The sequence below is a fragment of the Papaver somniferum genome, chromosome 7, assembly GCF_003573695.1.
Source record: "Papaver somniferum cultivar HN1 chromosome 7, ASM357369v1, whole genome shotgun sequence".
Taxonomy (NCBI): Eukaryota; Viridiplantae; Streptophyta; class Magnoliopsida; order Ranunculales; family Papaveraceae; genus Papaver; species Papaver somniferum.
In genome coordinates, this window is record NC_039364.1 from 64,848,520 (window position 1) to 64,865,235 (window position 16,716).

Below are 16,716 nucleotides of genomic sequence, written 5' to 3' on the forward strand. Positions count from 1 at the left end.
ACTTTCAAGGGTGGTATTGGGAACACTATATTGGTATTTAAGACTATCTTGAGCAAATTTTTCTACAATCCTATTTGTACTCTCAGTAAATTGCTTGAGGGACTCTTGTAGAGACATCTTAGTTGACTGCTCTACGGACTCTTCTGGGAGCGGAATATTATAAGTCTCTTCATAAATAATTTAAATTTCTGTGTTGACTCATTGAAACTCTTGTGAGACTCTTCTAGATAAATAGAAGGATTGTTTTGCTCGTATGACTTGTGGGTATGTGGATAGTAATTGGGCTCACAATGGTATGGACCATAACCTTCAAAAGTTTCGCGTTCCCAATCGCTATTCACACTATGGTCATAAAAAGAATAATGTCCAAGCTGCTCAGTCGGATACTCATTGTATTGGCTACTATAATACCATTTTGACATCCTAACTGCAAGGGAATTCTAAACAAGCACAAAGAAGGCTGACTCGACCACAACAAGCCTATTTTATCTAGCAAAAAAAAAGCATGATGACTCCACTTAGATTGTTTCTAGACCAGCTTCTATTCTTTCGAAAAGGAATTCGTTACAATCTGAGCAAACCCCTCTGGAATCAATCCGAGTTAAAGTAAGTTGAATAGAGACGAGGGAAGCTGCGTGGAGCTTTGATACCCAAGGCCTCACCGGCATTACAAGGCGGCGTATTCAACTCACAGAAACCATCATGAACTTCAAAGTATGCTCAAAAGAGTAATTAATATTTTTCGAACGACTTTCCAATTAAGCTCGTTACCCTATCGGTCTCTTTCTAGTCCAAATTTTAAGGCTTAGGTTCTCGTAGGTTACGTGTTCCTAAGGCGGGCAAGAAGGAAATGGTGATGAAATCCGAGTCCTTATCTTGATTTGGCCAAGCCTTGCCCTTTACTAGAAAATTAAATCCAATTTCAGGTCCTCAACATATATGCATATAAAATCATCCAGTAAACCCGCTGACAGGGGATTCGCGGGTGTTTAGAATTCTTACCTCCCGTTCCATACGGGGGATGAACCGTTGAGGTCGACTCGGGCCACCGACTCCAATGTCAGTGTACGAACCCGAGGAGCCGAGACAGTATCGTAACTGTCGTCCTTCCCTGTGCAGATTATATTTAAACCAACCCTTCCTTAAAGTTTTAAAAATAAAGTCAAATGTTCAATGTCCGGAAGAAAAAAAATGTCCAAAAATAAAATATTACAAAAATAAAAACCTTAATTACAGTTTCTAAAAAAATAAAATAAAATAATATACAAAATCTTCTTCTTCACTCCTTTTGCATTTCTCTTTTCTTTCCTATTTGGGCTTTTCCTTTCTTTTCAGCACTTTCTCTTTTTTCTTTAGCTTAGCTCCAAATCTGAAAGCAAACAAAAATACCAAAACGCGTAAAAAAGAACAAATAAAATAAACCTAAAATATGGAAGAAAAAAATTTCCCGAGAATATTTTTTTCACGGGAGAGTTATGAAGAGATTTCTGGAGTTAATGCAGAGATTGGATGACCCTGTTGAGTATCAAATAGGTTCTCGGGCACCATAGAGGGGGTACGGAGAGATTTGGAGCAGTTTGGAACGTCATAGAGCCAAAAATTCAGAGTTGCGGAAATATTGTTTGCTGCTGGTGAAGAACATACGAAGAACATAAGACGCACACCCATCTGCGGCGCCAAAAATTGATCGAAATTTTGATAGTGGTAAAAGGTTGTCGTTCACTCGGACTTGATGAAATTGTTTTTAAGAATTAATAAACTAAAATTAAAGAAAAATATATATACAAAATATTGCCACAAGATGAAGATATGACCGGGACTCATAATTCCACCAGACTTCAATTTCATGCAGTTTAAATACCAATTCTAAACAATAATAGCTCATGATATAAAGTTTCATTGACTCTAATTCATTGCCTAAAATAGATTTCGAAAGTAATGGATGTACATCTAAAGCATGGGATATCAAAACATTTAAGCAAGCATAACCCATCAATTGAAATGAAAATCATTCAATGATAATCATGATTCAATTAAATATTGTGCAATTAGTCATAAAAAGAATTACTATATTTACCGCATTAGTGAAATTTGGCTTCCTTCATTATCCCGGTGATGGGGTCTAGCTCCACATGTTGGAAACACGCTCAAAATTCATTTTTATTGCTCAGTGGGTGTTTACAAAGATGAAAAGGGAGGAAAAATTATTAAACCGGGTTGTAACACTTATTTTTGTTACAAACAAAACTGTTACTGAGAACGATAGAAGCAATGTGTCACTGTCACTGTATCTATACGACTGCCACGTCTTTGTCGCTGTCACTGTAGCTTCAGCGACTGTTTTTAGCAGCAGTTGTTCTTCATGTTCTTCCTCCTTACGCAGCAGCAGAAAGATATTCTCTGCAGTTCTGATTTTCACTCTGTACTGCTCCCCAAACTCCCCATACCCCCTCTCTGGTGCCCGAGAACCTATTTTATACTCAACAGGGTCATCCAATCTCTGCATTAACTCCAGAAATCTCTTCATAACTCGCCAGTGAAAAAAAATATTCTCGGGAATATTTTCTTCCCTATTTTACCTCCTCACGCGTTGATTTTCTGCCAGCACACTCTGAACAGGTCAATACACGTTCCAGAATGTTGATCGAGTCATCAGAACATGTTCAAACTCTTCAAAACCCGTGATATATTCTTCCCGAGAAAGTGTTGCTATGTTCACTTCTACGCGATAATCCAGCCAATTTTAATCGATCAAATCACTCATGATAGTTTTGTTGGGACATATCACAACTACCCAACAAATTTCAGCCCTTTAGTCTACCTAGAACTCCTTCAAACTTCGATCGAAAATCACACAATTATGTTCTTCATTTTCCCGCCAAAATGAAATTCAAAAGAAGAAGATGGGTGCTAAGGATGAATTTGGGCTACGCATAACCTTGGGTGCCCCTTAGCCAAATCGGGGGTCTGTATAGCAAAAGTCCTCTGGGGTGCCTTTAGCAGTTTTTCGAGCCGAATTTTCCAAAAATGTTTATTTCCCAAAAGTATCTACAAACACACAAAACACCATAATAAGTACAAAATCGAGTACCAACATAGAGAAAATTGAGGACAACTTAGACAAAAAATGTGTCTATCATTCTACTTCTTCAGTATTTGCTTTAACCTTTTTAGCTTGCTCATGAAGGAAAAGGCTGGATTGCCTGATATTGCTTCATTCCATGCATCTTTAATTACATCAAGAAACCATGGATGAGAAGTCCAAATATTTTGATATCTGAAAGAGCATTTGTTGGTTTACAAATATTGACAGTAGAACCAAATAAAGGTCTATGATTTGATGTGCCTCTGACTCCTACTTTATAAGACCAACCATCAAACTTTTCCAGCCATTTAAGATTGTAGAAGGCCTTATCAATATCACATAAAATTCTTTTTTTACCTGCTCTATTATTGCACCAAGAGTATTGATTCCAGTTCTTGTAGCTTGAATAAGATTACATGATTCTAAACAATTCCTGAACTCCTGCATTGAAATTCTAAGTGGTCTTCTTCCTCCAATTTTTTCTTCATAACTCAAAACCACATTGAAATCCCCTATTATCATCCAGGGGCAGTCCCTTTGACTAATATTAAATAATTCTTCCCATAAATCTCTTTTATCAACAGTGAGACAAGATGCATGAATCCCAGTGACCATAACATCACCTACTTGAACAGTAATGGCTTGATTTGTGGATGAAATCACTACTGGCCTTGATAGAGATGAATTCCAAAAAGGCCAAATATTCCATTTTCGGAGTCATTAGAATTATGTATAACCATTTTACTCATTCCAAGTAAATTTAAACTTTTGAGTACACCACTAAAACTTTTATTTTTGGCTCTGCAATCCATAGTAATGAGGGACTAAAATTCTTAACAAAATTTCCCAGTTTATCTTTGGCTTGAGTTCTTCTCAAGCCTCTGAGATTCCAGAATATTACTTTCATTAAGAAAGATTTGATTGAGAAGTACTAGTACCTCCCAAATTGGAATTAGACTTAACTGAAGTATTTGCTTGTTTCCTAGTGATCACATTAGGTTTAACCAATCTTCCTTTAACAGGTTTACTAATCACTTTAGAAAAAATATGTTCATGTTTCTCTGCAACTTCAACAAGGACTTGAAATTTACTAGGAGAAGCAAAATCTTTACCTGAATTTATATTGTTATCAGCATTCTTGAATTTAGCAATGGAACCAGGTACTTCCTTCCATCCCTATGAAATTGTTGCTTCATTAGTGTGTGAAGTATTATTATCTGTTGGGATTATAAAAGGAACATTGACTATTGTCTCAGATTCAGCAACACTATGAACCTGCTCTAGGATTGCAGGAGTTTCAATAACTGAAAGTATATTTTGTATACTTGCACCCACATCAATAAGCTTGTCTACAGATAAGGAAGGAAAATCACTTGGGGACTCCAAAAGACCAGTGAAACCTTTTTCTTTGTTAAGTGCAGGAGTATTATTCTGAATTGGAGAAACAACTAAAGTAACATCATCATCTTCATGGTTTTTTCCTTTTTCCAAGTTGGAACAAGAAGAAAAGCAATTATCAATTTTAGCAGTTTGTTGAGTAGTAGCTTCCACTGTTTTTTCAACTTGCCATACTGATTTGGGAGTTTCCTGACATTTTTCCTTTGGAGAATTACAGATATCAAATCCTACTTTTGGAGGAATTGTCTTTTTTTTTCCAAACTTTTTTAGAATCTCTGAAGACTGTACCTCTTGTTCTTGGTTTTTCCTTTGAATCCTACACTCAGCCACATAATGCCCTATATTTTTGCAATGGATACAATATTTGGGGAGCTTTGGAATCTGAATACACTGCTCAAATTTGCCATACTTAGATTCAACCATAATTTTGCTAGGGATATAATTCACAAGATCAACTTCTACTAAGACACTTGCATAATATCCACTTTGTCTTTTTAAAGTAGTTTCATTAACTTTAATGGCTCTTCCAATTTTATTACCCATCTGCAACAATATGGATTCCTTCCAGTACTCAATACTTAACCCAGGAAAATATACCCATACAAAAGATTTTAAAGTTTTTTTATTCTCTGGGTTAAAATTAGGTTCCCAAGCACTTAGATTAAGCTCTTGTTCTTCTACAATCCAATAACCCTTCCAGATATAACTTCTATCATCTGAATTCTCTAGTTTAATAACAAAGAAACCCTTACCTAATGGGATAAGTTGCAGATTACCTTTAAGATTCCATTGCTTTCTTAATGAGGTTTCAAGTGTTTCCATTTTCAATTTAACCAAATTCAATCTCCCGATTAAACTGAACTTCCATTCATCCAAACAATTTTCAATTACATCATCAGGAATGAATAGAGATAGAGAATCATCACTCTTCTCCATTGAAACTGAATTAGATTTCTCCAAATTTGTTGTATCCGAATGATTTAATCTAGATCTGAAACTCGATCCATTATCCAACGTTTTAAAAGAATCTGAGTTAAAATTTGTTGTCATTTAATGAAAAAACTCAGAAAATCTCTTACCACCAATCATTTGAGTCACCTGAATTGATGAAAACTGGTTGTAGATATCGAAATCTGAAAATTTAATGAACTAATTCAAACTCCAATTCGAACACCGAGTTGTCGCCGATTTGAAGAGCTCTCTTCTCTCTCCTCTATATGATTACTGCATCCAGTATCTAGAAACCACTTTTGATGTGCTTGTTCTTCACTAGAATGATAAGCCATCAACAAAACTTCAGATTCTTCTTCTACCAAATTCACCTTGTTATCAGCTTCATCTTGCTTAGAAAACTGTTTGGTAGAATTACATTCAGTAGAGAAGTGACCTAATTCACCACACTCCCAACATTGAATCTTTGTTTTGTCAAGATTTTTCTTGTATTTTCCTTTTCCTTGATTTTGAGATGGATTGAATTTTCCTTGAGATGAATTAAATCTTCCTTGAGTTTTAGACTGTTGTTTGCTATTCCAATTTGTATGACTCTGAAGTGCCTCTTCAACTAGTCGAATGACAGATTTCTCTAGCATTCTCTGCTCATAGGCTTGTAATGAACCTAATACTCTGTCAATCTTCATATCAGAAACTGTATTAAACTCTTCAATCGCAGTTACTTTTGACTCAATTTTTTCAGGTAAACTGCGCAATATCTTTTCTATGATTGCAGTATCTTCAATTGTATCTCCATTAGCTTTCATCTCATTAACAAGACTTAATGTTATAGAGAAAAAATATGCTATCAACTCAGTTGAATCCATCTGCAAAAGCTCATACTTTCTTCTTAAGGTTTGCAAACGTACCTTCTTCACCTTGTCAGAACCTTTATAATAACTTGTTAAAGAATTCCAAGCTTTCTTAACTTCCTTGATATACACAACTCTATCCATGATAGATTCATGAATTCCTTGATGAAGAATATACGTGGCTTTAGAATTTTTTTTCCTATTTTCAGATAGAGCAGTTGTTTGTTCTGCAGTAAGAACAGTTGCTGCAGTTGGTTCTTCATATCTTGTATCGACAATATTCCAAACTTCTTGAAACGTAAATATGTTTTTCATTTGTATTCTCCAATGTTCAAAATTCTTGCCATCAAAGACTGGTACCTTGATCGAACTCATGTTGGATGTCATCTTCTTAACAACCCTAACAACCCACGATCTTCTGGCTCTCGATGCCAAATGTTGAACCCAAATATTCCTTTTCCTACTGATCAAGAATAATGCAGCACAAAAATAACTGAGAGAAACAATGTAAACGTAAACACAAGAAGAAATTGAAGCCAAGAAATTCTATCAAGAATTTGTACTAATGCTTACAAACCCTTTGGCTCAAAGCCTGTATTTATACTAAAAACAAACCGCCTAAGACAATTCCAAAAATATTGAACTTCTAACAAAATAAAATATGTACTAATCAAGAAAACCAAACAACTTCCTATGCAAGAAAAGCTAATGGAACATTCTAGTTCCTTCTAGAATAAACTCTCGCTTTCCTGTTATAGTTCAAAGACCAAGGAGTCTTGATTGAACTCAATTTCTAACAATTCCTTATATTTCCAATTGATAATTTTCGTTAAATCAACATGGTTATTCCCCTTATTTCAACCACAGACAATATTATCACTTTATTTTCACAATCAATAATTTTATCTTATACAAACTTGGGCAGTGCATGTGGTCTCGGAGAAATTATTGGCTATTTTTCCACTGCTCCATTGAAAATTAATTATACTTTCAGTGAAATGTCTTTTAAGTTTATTGTCTACTTAAAGCATTCACTCATTTAAGCTTTAGTTTGGAGCTTTTTACCCACACAATCAAGCAGAAGAAGTACCAATGTTTTTAATTCCTGTAATAGCCTATGACACTGTCAAGGCATTAGAATCATGTAATATGAACACTATCTCGGTTTCTTTTTTAGCGGATGCTTATCACACAGATTAATCCATCGGATGGACTGCTCAATCAGAGCTTGTTCCAAATGAGCCTGAATCTGTAGATTAGCTCTCCCTGTTAGTAATATATCTTTTTATCTTCAAAAAAAAAAATCAAGCAGAAGAAGAAAGAGTAAGCTAGAAATCAAAAAGTTCCTCAGTTTTTTACTGATTTTCTTCTTCTTTTTTTTCTTTTTTTTTGTTGTTGTAGGTAGTGGTTTCTCAATTTAGACTAAATAGAGATTAGGGTTTGAGTTCTCATCACATTATGAGTTAGTCGGTTCGAAGGTTGTCAGTTCGAACCAGATGGAAATTGGGGTATGATTTATTTTGATCGGCTTTTGCATTTTATTTTATTTTTTGTTTTTTTGTCTATTTCACTACATTACTCGCATTAGTGTAGGTTGTCCCTTGCAGCGAGGAACTCAATAAAAGCCTCATACTGGCAGTTAATATGCTCGGTTTCTGAAGAATTGATGCATTTATTTGACGGGAAGCACTTCATATGCTTAGCACTATTTAGAGTTGGTAACCTATTTTATATTTATATCGTGTATTTTTTTAGTGTCTTTAAAATCAGATATTGATACAACTATATAGTGAGTGTGATTTTTCATTTAAATACAGGTTATTGGAGCATGGATGAGCAGTTGAGTTGGCCGTTTGATTTTTAACACAAGTATATAATTTCTGAAGAAAGATATACCGGTGCATCTCATTGATCACATCTTCTTTGACGGAAACACTTCATATGCTTAGCACTATTTATTGTTTTGGCAATTTATTTTACATTTATATCGTATGTTTTTTTAGTGTCTCTAATATCAAATATTGGTACAACTATATAGTGAGCGTGATTTTTCATTTAAATACAAGTTGTTGGAGCTTGGGAGAGCAGTTGAGTTGGTCGCTTGATTTTTAATGCAAGTATATAAAGATATATCAGTGCATCTCATTGATTACATCTTCTTTGACGGGAAGCACTTCATATGCTTCGCACTATTTAGAGTTGGAAATTTATTTTATATATCATGTGTTTTTTTAGTGTCTCTAATATCAGATATCGATACAACTATATAGTGAGCGTGATTTCTCATTTAAATACAGGTTGTTGGAGCCTGGGAGAGCAGTTGAGTTGGCCGCTTGATTTTTAATCCAAGTATATAATCTCTGAAGATATATATCGGTGCATCTCATTGATTGCATCTTGATCTTTGACGTGAAGCACTTCATATGCTTCACACTATTTCGTGCTGGCAATCCATTTTTTATATATCGTTTGTGTTTTTAGTGTCTCTAATATCAGATATTGATACAACTATATAATGAGTGTGATTTTTCATTTAAATACAAGTTGTTGGAGCCTAGAAGAGTAGTTATTTCGGCCACTTGATTTTTAATGCAAGTACATAATTTCTGAAGAAAGATATGTCAGCGCATGTCATTAATTACATCTTCTTCGACGGGAAGAAATTCAAACGCTTTGCACTATTTAAAGTTGACACTCTATTTTATATTCATATCGTGTTTTTTTTTTTTTTTTGGATCTCTAGTGTCATATATCAATACAACTATATAGTGTGTGCGATTTTTCATTTATCTACAAGAAATTGGAGCCTGGAAGAGCGGTTGAGTTGGCCGGTTGATTCTTAATGCAAGTATATGGTTTCTGAAGAAAGATATACTCGTGTATTTTCTTGATAACATCTTCTTTAACGGGAAGCACTTCATATGCTCTGCACTATTTAGAATTGACAACTATTTTAGATCAATATCGTGATTGTTCTTAATGTCTCTAATATCATATATCGATACCTATATAGTAAATGTGATTTTTCATTTAACTGCAAGAAGTTGGATTCTAGAAGAGCAGTTAAATTAGTCGCTTGATTCTAATTACAAATATATAATTTCTAAAGAAAGATATATCAGTGCATTTCCTTAATTGCATCTTCTTTGACGGGAAGTACTTAGAGTTGGCAATTTATTTTATATTAATACCGTGTTTCTTTTAGTGTTTCTAATTTTATATATCGATACAAATATATAATGAGTGTGATTTTTCATCATATAACTACTGATTCTTTTGTTTTATATACATGAACTACCTACTGATTTCAAAGGTTGGTATTTCAAATGTAATTTCTTAAAGACGGCTTCTTAATCTCCAACACTTTATACAATGCGTAATAGGTGAATTTGGTTTCATAAGTTAATCTATTAAATAATAATTGGTGTTCTCATTATACACTGCAATTGTTAATTGAGACCTTTCTGGGACGGGCCCGTCTCACCAAATGGGGATCAATTCCCATCGTACCCGATACATGGCACAGGTTAAATACTAAAAAAATCTTATTACACTTTTGTATTTATAGTTTAAACTATTTTAATTTTGAGATTATTTTACTCATTTATTTTAGTTTATTTATAAAATTATAAAATTGATTATTGTTTCATTATATTATATTGTTTGAAATTAGTTCTCAAAACCATGTGAGATCTTTAGATAATAATAATAATATTACATATTTGATAATTAGAAATTTCTAATTACATAATTTTAATTATTAATTGTTAATCTGTTGGATAGTAATTCTATCCTAGCTTATTAGGATTTACACTAGGGCGGGCGCGGGGCGAAGCCCCGCCTCAGTGGACATGGACCAAAAGGAGTAAAATATTTCAACAATCCCGATGTGTAGCACGGGTTTCAAACTAGTGTTCCTAAAGAGGCAAATCATATTGCAGATTTATTAGTTAGGTGCAAGGAAGCTTACAAAGAGCCTAACAATTACAGTAAGGTTATCATCATCGAGGCAAATCATTGTTAGTTAATTTCATTAGTTCAATGACTCAATCTTTTTCCTAGTTTAACGTATTACACAGCAGATACGGTTTACACTATAATTATTTTAAAGATTGCACTCAAAATCGGCTTTGAAATATAACAACATAAACACTATCAGATAAACAAATAAAATAATACATGAAGATAAAACCCCCGCGTGTACAAATTGTTTAGAAAGGGAAAAATCATGATGCAGAGGGAAAACTTCTCATGCTACCTAGTCAGCAATTTGCAGTAACTAATTATTCATCAAGGCAAGGCATCTCATACATTCCATGGTCAACCCAAACAAAAAATAAACAAAAACAAAAAAATCAAATCAAAATGTTGTATGCTTACATGGAATAGTATGAGAAATCAATTTGGTGGGACAAAACCTGGAAAGAAACCCACATAACACATTTCACAAGGTATAGATGATCAAGCCGACTAACAAATAGAATGTTGGGACATTTTCTAAGGTATTGCGAATTATGATCTCGAATCCTTGGGAGAGCCTTCCAACTCTTGCTTGCTCTTGCTTTTCTTCATTTTTGCCTTGAACCTTGATTTTGCCATCAAAGTTTGTACTGTGTTGGCAAAGTTGCCAACCGCCATTAACACCAAGAGGATCCCACAAACTATTACCTTTAATCATAAGCAAATAAGAATTTGTATGAATGCACCATTCTTTAAATATGAGAACAACTCTAGATAAGAGTTATATGAAGCAAAGGAGATGATAGCATGCGTGCTGGTGAATCAAAACTAATTCTTACCTGCCACTCCGAGACAACACCAACCATTGCAGTCTTAAGTAGCAATAGTCCAACATATGCTTCAAAACCCTGAAAGAAGTCAAGTACCAAACAACCAATCAGATGTGAACATGACTCAACTCGCTTTCCTTAACAATATTTCTATACTACCACCACATTATTAAGTTATTGTGCTTCAGGCTAGTGATATATAAAATCTGCTGCTGTGTAACCACTTCAATCACCTGTAGAATGAATAGTATAGGGCATAACAGCCACAATTGACCATCTACACCAGCAGTTTCTCCCCACACCACATCCATTCTTTTTGCCTGCAAATGGTAAAGAATGCGAGTAAGACAGCTCACACAAATAAGAACAAACCGGGAACACCATAGTCGATGACCTGTATGAATGTGTTCACTGAAAGGGCCAACAAATGGCATCCATTTCATTGCAAATTATAAGAAAGTTAAACAAGCGAGGCCAGACTTATCAAACATGGTAAAAAAAGATATTGGTAAGTAGGTTTCTGAAGAGCTGGTGACAGCCAACTTAAGTCATTGTTTTGGGAAGAAACAAGACATAAGGCACATAAACTGACACAAACAGAACACACAGAATGGTTACAAAACCTAAGGTGCAGCACTTAATCGCAAACCAGTACCTTTCCCAACGCAATACGAGTATATAGTCTCTGACGCTGATACCTATTTTGTAGTAGCATGGCAACTCCTTGCATTATTGCCCATTGAAGAAAAAGTTGAACACCTCTCTGCTTAAACCATAAGAATCAGGAGTCCTCATTAGGAAATAAACACAAATCTGATCTATTTCTACTGGAGGAACACAGACCTGCTTCTGCGAACAATCAGGTTGACCTTTAATCTCCCATGTGAGACTGACAAGCGCCATCACCATAGCACAATAGTGATGATATATCCACCTACAAGAACATAATAGGCACTTTGAGTGTTTACCATCTTCTCTATTGGGTATTTAGGCAGATTCAATAGAATAAAAAGAGTATAAACAAGACGCTTGGTCTTCAGGGTAGTCGCTTAAGAGTCCGAAGCCAACAGTGACAGTGTCTTCACATGTGGTGCTGACGTTGCAGGACTAAAAGAAGATCCATTTGCTTCACCACTTTATTCCTCCATGTGCAGTAAATATTTCAGCAGTAATAACCTTCACCAAGCGGCAAGCTGAGCTCTGTTTTCCATATGCAAAGAGGCCAGAGCCCAGTGCGTGAAAGAGCATCAAGGATGATTTGGACCTGTACCCTAGATATGTCAAATACGGAAGGTCCAGCGCCAATAAATTGATGATTTGACTAAAAATCATTAGCCCGCATAGTAGGAAACCCACTGCCACTGTAGCCTTCTAAGTGCAAAGCCACTTCCCAGATGACCTTCCGCCTTGTATCCAATTACCATGCACGAATATCACTTCCATTCACTCTCAATATGTTCTCACGCAAAGCCAAACTTGTATAGAGAAACAAAAGCCAGGCCTGAAACAGTGGTATAGTAAATATTGACATCATAGATCAAAAAAATAAATTTTAACATCATCAGTACATTTAACATAGCACTACCAATACAGATCAAATATTTGGTAAGTAATGAAGAACTATGCAGGCACAACTTATGGTACCTGGTAGAGCTGAACTGGTAATGTTGGCAGGCACCCGCTCCAAACATATGCTCTTAATAGTAGTAAAGCAGATGGGAACAGAAGAAACATAAATGCCGTTCTATCCTGTTTATAAAGAGACAGTGTTATTGATCATATACCTTTAAAATAAGAAGAGACTGGAATCGAAACCAGAACCCCCAAAACAAGCATACTGCAGTTTCAGAAGAAAAAACAATAAAAGGATAGTGGTCATTCACCATAACCTATTAAAGCTTCACATATAATAAAAACAATATCCATTATTTGCAATCATCATTGAGGGTTATAAAAGAAATCTTTGCATTTAACAGACAAATACAAACAGGTTCTGGAAAGACGAATATTACAACAGTTGGGAGTACAACAGTTGGGAGTACAACAAAAAATTGTCACGGACAACTCTGCTATCAGCAACAACTGAAATGATCTCAGACACAATGCACTAACGGGTATTCCCTTTGAATTACAGAGTGATTTCGAGAGACAACTCCAACAACACTACCAGAAACTCTACTCCTAGCAGCAGTTCTATTCTACGGTATCCCATGGAAATGGTTCTTGAAACAACTTTACCTTTCTAAAAGATGATTCTCAATATTCATTCTCCAACTAAGGAGATGGTCTTTTCTATTGAAGCGTTGATTAAGATTTGCCAACGGAATTGCATTAATATATAACCAGTTTCATGTTCCATCCAATGACCATTTGGCAAAGACTCATACAACTAATCTTTAATTTTAACACGTAAAGAACCAAGACTGCATCATCGCCATTGTTTCTTTTTTCATTCAACCCACATTTCTAGCTACAAAATACTGTAGTCTGTAGCTCCTCCAGAAGAGTTGAATCGTGTTTCACCACCCAATATCCATACCTCCATAGCTTCATGCTATTTGTGATGGTGTCTTTAAACTCTTCCTATAGACCTCAAATCGAGTCATTTGAGGACATAAATGTCACCCTTCTACAATTTCAAATTGCACTGAAGCTCCCCTGCTCATACATGTGGTTTTGTACATGCTCTAAACCTTTCCATCAACCATATTTTATCATACCTGAAACTTAATTTATTCTCATTTCACTCTTCCTTTCTTTCCAGAAAACCATCTAAAATTGTGTTTGTCTCTGCTACGCTCTAACTGGAGATATGTTCCTTGGCATCATTTGTTACACACTCATAAATTTGGGGTTTTAAATCAATTATAATTATCAAATCCCCCACTCAAGATGCACCGCAAGTAAACGGGCAGATTGCTTTCTTTCCTGTTCTCCATTTAACTTAGAAATGTAAAGTAAATTCTACTTTTGTGCATGTTCATTATTCTACCATCAACGAATAAAACAAGCTTTTGCAAAACAAAGAAAGAAAAGAAAAATGCAGTAAGAAACATACTCTATAACTATTGTATTCCTCTTTAACTTTCAATTGAACATCTTTCTTGTTTGCGCGTACACATATGGGTCCAAGAAACATTCTCAGGAAACCACCTATCACCACATGCAGTTCCATTAGACTTACAAAAATATAACAATAAACCAATAACAATAGATTTGAGCAAGACCAAGCTACGGAGAAAGTGAAATCACCATGCTGTTTGATAGGAAGAAATGACGCAACATCTCCATCATTCAAAAGGCACTTGGCTCTATACAATTCTTCGTCCAGCTTATAAACAAAGTAAAATAAAATCATAACCAATGAACAAGAAATATCCCCAAAATACAAAACTAAAACTAAAATCCTGAAATCAAATAATCAAAATTAGGTTCGATTTAATAAACATGCAGCTTTATCAAAATGAGATCTACAATAAAAACAAGACTTTAAATACCTTTTCAGCATCTTTGCGATCAATAACTCCATTTTGAACAGCAGAAGCAATAGAAGAATGAAGCGTGCGAATATTAGAACCAAGGGCTATAGCTCGTTGTCTAATAGATTGTTCTTCATGTGTGCTTTTCGAAATCAAGGTTGATGCTGAATCTTGTAACTCCTTGGCTAATTCACTAACTCCTGAGACTTCTTCAATAATCTTCCTTTCTGAATCCGCCATATCTCCCTCCCCTATAGTGTCACACGGCACAGATTTGCTTGATTTACGCAAGTCGGAAGTCCTTAAAACCTCAAATCGAGAACGAATTGAATTCGAGATAATGTAATGATGAGATCGAGAATATTATGAATGAAGTATTCACACACACACTTATTTTTATTTTTACTATTTATTTATTCTATTCGAAAAATAAACCAAATTCTAGATTTTCTTTTCTAGAACAAACACAGAAAGAAAGAAAGAGAGAGAGAGCCGAGTAGAGGGTTTTTGGTGATGCATAGATACTGGACCGGATCCGAATAGACCAGATCACTCAAATATTATTCTCTTTCTCTCTCTATCACTACTTTTTCAATTTTCAGAATTTTTATTTATTTCTCCTATAAAGTCCAAGGCCTGGAAAGTCTTTTACTGATAGTGTCTCTAGTCCTGTTATCATTCTTCTTCTTTTTTCTTTTTGGTTTTTCTTTCTCGCGGTAATCTGCATTACCTCCCTGCCAAGATCGCTCGTTTGCGTTACCTCCCTACAATAATAAAATTATCAAAACCTCCTTTCGCTATGTATTCCATCCAAAAATTCAGTTAGTTGCCACATCAGATGTACACGTGTAGCAGATCCAATATGAGTCTAGTGAAATAACAACATTACCCACTCTTAATTTTATGTTTCACCACCGCCGCCACCATTTCACCTTCTTCACCACAGCCGTCCCCAGCAACGATACAGTTACCCACTTAAAACCATTCAAGTATTCAGATTCATTGATATACATTTGAACTCCCATGAAAACTTTGTTTACACAACAAACATATTTCAGAAAATCTAACCCCAATTCTCAGATCTCATGTAATACTAGAAAAGAACCCATATATTTCTAATGGTGATTTTTCACTCTTAGCAGAGACATAATGGTAAATCATACACATATATAAATTTGCATCCCGTACAAAATTTAGCCAATTCCCATCTCTAATTAATCTTATCAATCATCAATTATTGACAACAATTACAAATTGATAAATCTAGGGTTCATACAAATTCCCAAATTGAAAAGCTCTAATTTTTAAAACCAATCATAATCTGTATGTTCAAAGAGGGATTAGGGATTTCATGTACCTTAATTCGCTTGTTCAGCAAACTTCACAAAGGAATCTCTTCAATCCAAGATTTTTTTCAAACACCACCGTTTTCTGCTATTACGGGAAGAAGAAAAACTCCTCTAGCTTCACCTCTGGATACACTTTAATTTTTCACCACCAAATACTATTAGTTAGTTATGTGATTCTTTCGCTAACTTGTGCCGTGAAGTACCTGTTGAGAAAAATAATAATAAAGTAACTGAGAAGAAGATACTTAGCACAAAATAATGTTGCTGATGTTGCTGCACAGAGAATGTAGAGGCACGTAGACTACGCTGTCCTAAAGGCAATATCGCCTGCCACTCCTCTGAGATGCTACAGCAGTTGGCGAGTCACCTCCAGGATACAACTACAGTTAGTACCCCTCAATGTAGCATACAATGAGGGTACCCTTAGAGCTTGGCAGAACTTAAAACAGTAGAAGAGATGTTTATAGAAAAACTGAGGGAGAGTAGAAGAGATATTTCTCTGTGGTGTGTCTTATGAGATTACAACTACTCTCTTATATAGTGTTTGTGTAGTTACAAACAAGAAAGAAAACCCATGCGTATGACAGGAAAAACTGGTTATGTTGGGTTAAAGATAGTGCAAGAAAAGTTGTTTTGACAGGCATGGAGCAGTGTGTTGCTGCCAAGCCAAATACGTACATACAAGAGAGCCAGGACAAAACACGTACAGACAAAGAAGCCAAGACAAGCACGTTCAGACAAAGAAGTCAGGAGAAAACTCGTGCAGACAAAGAAGCCAAGACAAGCACGTTCAGACAAAGAAGTCAGGAGAAA

The 16,716-nt window shown here is 35.2% G+C and overlaps 2 protein-coding genes across 4 annotated transcripts; both read right to left on the bottom strand.

Moving 5' to 3' along the window:
• Window positions 1-3,991: 3,991 nt before the first annotated feature.
• LOC113294704 lies at window positions 3,992-5,533 on the bottom strand. Its single transcript, XM_026543082.1, has 2 exons — window positions 4,361-5,533; window positions 3,992-4,261 (listed from the first exon to the last, which is right to left on the bottom strand). Exons 1-2 carry the CDS (start codon window positions 5,531-5,533, stop codon window positions 3,992-3,994), a joined length of 1,443 nt encoding a protein of 480 aa, XP_026398867.1.
• A 4,932-nt stretch (window positions 5,534-10,465) lies between these two features.
• Window positions 10,466-16,068, bottom strand: LOC113297492 (transmembrane protein 120 homolog). Of its 3 annotated transcripts, none has more exons than XM_026545975.1 (11): window positions 15,912-16,068; window positions 14,573-14,855; window positions 14,328-14,406; window positions 14,134-14,228; window positions 12,720-12,824; window positions 12,497-12,576; window positions 11,919-12,009; window positions 11,731-11,838; window positions 11,309-11,395; window positions 11,085-11,153; window positions 10,466-10,953 (listed from the first exon to the last, which is right to left on the bottom strand). In XM_026545975.1, the coding sequence occupies exons 2-11, from the start codon at window positions 14,792-14,794 to the stop codon at window positions 10,798-10,800; spliced, it is 1,092 nt and encodes a 363-aa protein (XP_026401760.1). In that variant the 5' UTR covers window positions 14,795-14,855; window positions 15,912-16,068; the 3' UTR covers window positions 10,466-10,797. The 3 variants fall into 3 exon arrangements, with proteins under 3 accessions (XP_026401760.1, XP_026401761.1, XP_026401759.1); XM_026545976.1 differs by having other exon boundaries at window positions 14,573-14,805; window positions 15,912-16,067; XM_026545974.1 differs by having other exon boundaries at window positions 14,573-14,863; window positions 15,912-16,063.
• Window positions 16,069-16,716: the final 648 nt, after the last annotated feature.